The 7,151-nt window shown below is 36.8% G+C and overlaps 1 protein-coding gene across 1 annotated transcript in view; it reads right to left on the bottom strand.

Annotated features, from left to right (window-relative positions):
* Nucleotides 1–4,859: 4,859 nt before the first annotated feature.
* The window catches only part of mdga1 (MAM domain containing glycosylphosphatidylinositol anchor 1), a 136,966-nt gene continuing 134,674 nt past the window's right edge, over nucleotides 4,860–7,151 (bottom strand). The window contains 1 exon segment of the mRNA XM_029428541.1: nucleotides 4,860–5,186. Coding sequence (XP_029284401.1) covers nucleotides 5,101–5,186 — 86 coding nt within the window. The 3' untranslated portion in view covers nucleotides 4,860–5,100.

Below are 7,151 nucleotides of genomic sequence, written 5' to 3'. Positions count from 1 at the left end.
CCTTCATGAGATTTTAAGAAACATTACAGGGAACCATTACCCAAGAGTGTTACCTGCACTCAGACACTGATTGTTTTCTTATCCCCCACAAAAAAGAAAATAACATTTTAACATGTAACACTATTGATTACTGCTGCAGGAGGAATACTCGTTGCTCAGGGTACTGCCAACTTTTGCAGTTAAGGAGGGAACAGAGGCTGAATAGCTCCATACAGTCTCTTGCAGGTCAGTTCTGTTCAAGTACAGACAGTAAACAGTAAGTGGACGATTAACAGTCAGTTTGTCATTTGAGTTGTTGCTTTATACATATGTATGTATGTAAGTATGTAATTATGTTTGTATGTTTGTATGTATGTAAGTATGTATGTATGTATGTATCTAAGTATTTATGTATGTAAGTATGTAAGTATGTTTGTATGTTTGAATGTATGTATGTATGTATCTAAGTATTTATGTATGTAAGTAAGTATGTATGTATGTATGTATGTATGTATGTATGTATGTATGTATGTATGTATGTATGTATGTATGTATGTATGTATGTAAGTATTTATGTATGTAAGTATGTAAGTATGTTTGTATGTTTGAATGTATCTAAGTATTTATGTATCTAAGTATGTATGTATGTATGTATGTATGTATGTATGTATGTATGTATGTATGTATGTATGTATGTATGTATGTATGTATGCATGCATGCATACATGTATGTATGTATGCATGTATGTATGTATGTATGTATGTATGTATGTATGTATGTATGTATGTATGTATGCATGTATGTATGTATGTATGTATGCATGCATGTATGTATGCATGTATGTATATATATATGTATGTATGTATGTATGTATGTATGTATGTATGTATGTATGTATGTATGTATGTATGTATGCATGTATGTATGTATGTATGTATGCATGCATGTATGTATGTATGTATGTATGTATGTATGTATGTATGTATGTATGTATGCATGTATGTATGTATGCATGTATGTATGTATGTATGTATGTATGCATGCATGCATGTATGTATGTATGTATGTATGTATGTATGCATGCATGTATGTATGTATGTATGTATGTATGTATGTATGTATGACCAAGTTGCTCACATTTAATGGACTCAAGCAAGATCAAGCAAGACTACACTGAGCATTATGTTAGAGAATTGCAACTGAAATATACAGACCCATTTTGGAATGGGATATTCTCTTCAGTCATTTAACTGATCTACCTCATCTACTCATTCAGATAGTACACATAGTAGAAAGGGAAACAGTTCAGGTCGTTTTTAGGTCATTAATTCATGTGTTAAACATTTAGCTCGCATTTAAAACTAGATTTGAATTAATTTTAAAATGTGTAAGTGACTTTAGTGTACCAGTCCATAACATTATGTTTGCTAGAAGCCACAGGAAATTATTTTATTTATTTAAAATTTTATAAATTGGTCCAAATGTGAGGGACAAATTAATTTTATTGGAACTTCAACCTCCTTTTACACTAATTACATGTCTGCAGACAGCTGTACCACACATCTCCCTGTGCTTAGCTACAGCACTGTATGACGATCAGCATGTTTAGGATGTTTGTTTGTTTCCTACCAAAGCATACATAATAATAATATAACATGTCACCGAGGACATATATTCTTATAATCGACAAACGTTTTTGATTTCTTTGCTTTTTTTAAATTTTCATTTTATTGACAGATGTTATTTTGAAACAAATGAAGCACATGGTTATTTTCTACTGAAAAAATAAATATCACTTGAATTATAAGTGATGATTTCAGCATTTTATTATGGAAGATATATGCAAACCTCACTTCTATCTATCCTAGATACTGCATGACCAAAATGAAGTGTTGCTACAGGTGTGAACACACTCTAGATATTGTGAAATGGCAATTGATAGACCATTGTTGAAATGGTTTATATCAAAACCAAAAATTTGCTTGATTTGCATTATCTTGAAAAAAAAAACCCGTCCATTTGGAAAGTCATCTACTGGAAACCCAGCACTGCGTATGATGAATCAGAGTCGACTGTAGTGTGCCAGTTTGGAAGAATTTAGTTTTTTTCATTTTTGGAAAAACACAAAAACAAAGGTTGATCATAAAGGAGTTGATGGATACAGTATCACTTACTTTCCCACCTTGATATATTACCACATCACATATTTTAATACTCATTGGTAAAAAACTGACAATTTGTTGCTTCATCACTCAACACAATGATAATAGGAAAGCTTAGCGATGGGTTGGATTATTTGCACATGTGTACGTTATGCTTTGATATTCTGTTCTCAGGTGAGTGAAATAATGAAATGTCTTCCACTTTGAAATTGAGCTATAAATTGTCACTGAAAGCCAAAAACACAACCAAAGTGTGTGTGTGTGTCAGTTTTGGAAATCTAACAAATGTTACAGACAACATACATCGTAACATTTCCACAGTTTTCTGTCTGTTCACTTGCATCTGTCACATGTCCAAATGCAACGATGACAATGGAAGTCGTTCTCTGAATGATTTGACAGTTCCAATGCCATGCACATTAATGCTTAATGAACTGTCATGAAAGATCAACTGAAGTTGATTTAAATACCACATGTAGCCAATTTCCTTAACCAGGTGTTGCAATGAATGCCTTAAAAACAAACACTTTCTGCTATGTTCGGTTTTGGGAAAATGATCAGGCGCACTCATCACACCAAAGTAAATTTATGACAGATAAAGCTAAGACACAGGAATATTGAGAGTTTGCAGTAGGTTTCAGAGGGCTTCCGTGTTCTTATAATACACTACTATCAGTGGAGCTTCACAGGTTTACCCAACATGCCTTACACAGCTTTGTGCGAGCTAAAAGCTGCCAAATACACAGTATGATGTTCTACACATACAGTAACCATCAGTGCCAGCTTAACATGGACATCGCTGCTCACACCAGACTGGGCAAATCAAATAGGCACATTTTTCTTGTTCTGTATGTTATGTACTATTAATGATTATAAAATTGATAATACAATTTGTACTAACACAAAAAAAGCGCTAGGATCAAATCAACGTGATACAGACAAAAGTACAGAAGGTGTTCACATGATTGATTTACATGTAATGTAATGAAGCAGATCAGCTTACACATGTAGACCAGTTACTGGAGCAGGGTGACTTGTGAATGTGGAGCTTTCTTGAGATACGTTGAAGCACGATGGAGCAAAAGGCAAACATACGATCTGTCCCCTGAATGATTATGGAACTTTTATGAATGGTGAACACACTGGTAATTAGAAAACAAAACTGACAAACGATGAGAGAAGTATCCATTACGACGTGTTCTGGACAAGATGTTTTGTCTTCAGACCGATCTTAAATGCAATGATAAACGTTTAAATATAGATCTAGAGATATGAGTATTGCTTAACTTTAACAATCATATCTATGTGATTATGAAAAACTGTTTACACTACAGACATACAATGTTAATTAAACAATGACAGAGAATCTGATATGCAATCCACGCTGCTGACAATCTTCTTCATGTTTCACTCATGTGAAAGAAGTGTATGGGGAAATTCATGCATAACATTCAATAACCTGCGGAGAAAGAAGTATTCAACTGAACTCACTTCAGGCTTTTTTTTTCCTACCCTAACCCATTCTGTGTTCCTCTTCTTTAGAGACATGTTGTTGTCGTAGCTGATCAATCCAGACATGATGAGTCATGATGTCCAGTGATGGTCAATTCACGGTGAGGGAGCAGACATGTGAAGGCTGCATCTACCATTCATGGTTTTCTTTCTGCAGTCATCCACAGATGACACATGTATTTGAGGCAGAGCGTGAGCTGAGGGCCCGGCTGTGATGTAAGCAAGGAGAACTGTGTTTGTGTGTATGTGTCTGTGTGTGTGTGTGTGTGTCAGTACGCATAAAAGTTAACGTTTCTATCCAGTTGGCTTGGGACATCCTTGCATTTCCCTTCCTCGTGTTCAATTCAGTGTTCTGGATTACAAATCATCTTGTCTTCCGCTCATAAATATTAATATAATACTTTATTACCCATTGCCCTTGACCCTTATAACGCCATGAACAAAACAAAACAAAACAAGCAAAATATCAAAAACATTGAATAGGTCTGACAAATTGCAACATCACATAATAAGTAGAATAAAACCCAAAGGAACAGCAGAGGTTGTATAAACGTTGTGCTTCGTTAATTTCACTTTGTAAAGTCCTCCACTGTCTTAGTTGTGTTTTAGTTTAAACTTTGTTATATTTAATATATATAGAGATAAATGTACACGTATAATCCGCGCTGAGGTTCGTCTCTTGTGGCAAGCGGAGGGCAAGCAGAGAGGCTACCAGGAGCACACTTCGTTGTTCCTCTGTTTCTGGTTCGTCCTTTCCTCAGCATTCATCAGTTTATTCATTCGTTCAACAGTTTGTTTTTAGTAGTCTGTCTCTTTGTCATTCATTAGCTCCCAGTGTACCAAAGGTTGGGACGGAAGGGAGACAGTCTTTATGAGAAAGAAGGATTTTCCCCTCTTTCTCTCTCTTTTTCACTTTCTTCCTAGAATCCTTGTTCTTTCGTTTTATTCCCTCAGGTCCTTCGTCATCTTTGGTAGAGTGTCCGACACTTTGGTGTGTCTGGGGAATAAGGTGGAGGGGCCGTTGAGGGTTGCGGTTCAGGGAAAGTGGAGATACATGAGAGGGTGCGTGTAAGGATGAAGAAGGTTAGTGAAGGAGAAGAAAAGGTGACAAAGTGACACGCTGCCATGGATAAATTGAATCTAATCAGATTAATAGAGTGACGAAAGAGAGAATGTTATACTGAGTGTCTGGGGGGGGGGGGGGGGGATGTTCAAAGAAAGCAGAGGAGGAGAAACTAGACAAAGACGTCGTGTTAGCATTTATCTAAGCAAGAAGGATGAAACGGATGCATGAAGGATAGAAAGACATCGAGGGGGAGAAGGAGAGACAGTTAGGGTGACGGGTGTGTAGAGGAAAGGACAAGGAGAAGGGTAGAGAGAAGTATAAGAGCGCGAGACAGGGCAGAGTCTGTCACTACAGACAGGTGGTGTTGCAGGAAGTGCTCATCATCTGTAGAGGAGCGACAGGACACACGAGAGGCCAAAGGTCAGCCAGCTGGCCAATGGGAGCGAGTGTGATCCACCAATCAGAACTATGGGAAAAAGCACAAAAAAAAGTATTAATGCATACATAAAATACACATTATTGCCAGGTTGTGCAGTTTTTTCATGACTTTAAAAGGTTTCCTGCAAAGTTCATAGACCAGTGATGATTACTCACACTCCACCATATATGTTTTTGTAATACAATAATTACAGGCGTGCTGAACAATCATGAGAGCTTTTTACACATAGCCTTTAATCAGATGTTAGATTGTAATGCATTCAAATCTAAAAAGAATATGTGGATATGTGATATAATTATTCATTCCATTATTGTTTTTTACCAAAAATCTCTAAAACATACATCTGAGTCATTAAAGTATGCACCGTATTCTGTATGTTTCGAATAAAAGGGCTAAATGTCACATGTAATTTATTTCTTTATGCCTCGTAAACTGCATTATATAAATAAAAGGCTAACCTTGACAATACATTAACCACAGGCTAAGTAGATAAGTGTACGTGAATAAATGTATCTCTTTGGCCTAAGGCTGCTTTACGCCTGGCTGACTCACTGCAGAGGCACGAGCACTGAAAAGCCCACGGTGTGGCAGAAATTTTAGAGTTTTATTTTGTGTAACAGGAAGTATCCTTTGAACAATACCAAACCGTGTTACCAACGTTGACAGCGAGAGGAGAGTTGAAGAAAAATGGATCTGTGTTTTATGATTTCTAGACAGAGAGAGGCCGTCAAGGAAGGAAAAAAGAATTGAGTGTAAAAGGAAGGACGGGGAGCGAGAGAGAGAGAGAGCAAGAATCAAGAATGAGAGGGCGGATGAGTAAACAAGTCACCGAACAGAGAGATCCACCATCGAGTCTACACTTTTCATGGCAGCTTTGAGATTTTAATGAGAAAAATAAGTTTCAATTGATGTCATCATCAGCAATATGTGATGGATTGTTTTTTCCTGCAGGTTTCTATTGTTTATGCAGTTGGAAGATGCAGTACACACACATCTTCTATGAGGTGTGATTTGATTGTTTAGAACCGTTTGACTGATAAGAACAACTGCCAGCTGCATACATGAGCTAAGATTCCCTATTTATTTTCTTTTGTTAAAATCCTACTGTCCCGCACAGAAGCAGTTTACAAAAACATATTTATTCTGTTCTTTTACATGCATGCAATGTACTCTCTCTTGTATGCACAGCATTACAAAAATGTAGCAACAAATTATAAATGCATGCTGCTTAAAGACAGAGTTTCATAAATATAAAGTAGGTACTGTATTACACAGATCAATGTGATTTCATATCAAGGGTCTGTCTTCCAGGCAGAAAATCGATATTTATAATAAAGCTTTGATCCGTACACACGCACACACACACACACACACACACACACACACACACACACACACACACACACACACACACACACACACACAAACGAATATTCCTATAGTATAGTTTCTCTCTCTCTCTCTCTCTCTCTCTCTTTTAATTCAGTCATTGTGTGCAGGAGATACAGGTTATATATCTGTTGTTCTGTCATGGAATTGAAATGGAGTTAAAAAGATAATGGATAATCTGGTCATGCACGATGTGTTTGCATATGTTGGTGTAGATGTGTGTATGTGGTGGGAGGATCCATGTATGTCACATTACAGACCTGAGCCTTTTAAACCTGCTTCCTTGTGCTGTGTAGCAAGCAATATCCAAAAATAACAAAATACATTTAAAATGACTACCTAAACTGTACATTAGATCTTGCTGAGCTACTTCCTGGTTGTTTAAATGTGAACTGATCAAGTGTATATAAAGTAGATTAAGCGAGTTAAATTGGTTTTACTCCTGGTTTCAGCTATTTGGTAAGTTCCCACAATATGATGCGGGGGGGGATCAACCAGATAGAAGAGCAATAAAGAGACGAGGAGGAAACAGAGAGAATACAGTAGCAGGTAAAACTGTGAGAGACGAGCTCACCTTCCACCACATCCTCTCTGAACACTCAC

This window comes from Cottoperca gobio, chromosome 3 (assembly GCF_900634415.1).
Source record: "Cottoperca gobio chromosome 3, fCotGob3.1, whole genome shotgun sequence".
NCBI lineage: Eukaryota > Metazoa > Chordata > Actinopteri > Perciformes > Bovichtidae > Cottoperca > Cottoperca gobio.
Note: the sequence above shows the minus strand (reverse complement) of the source record. Positions and strands in the feature narration are given on the sequence as shown.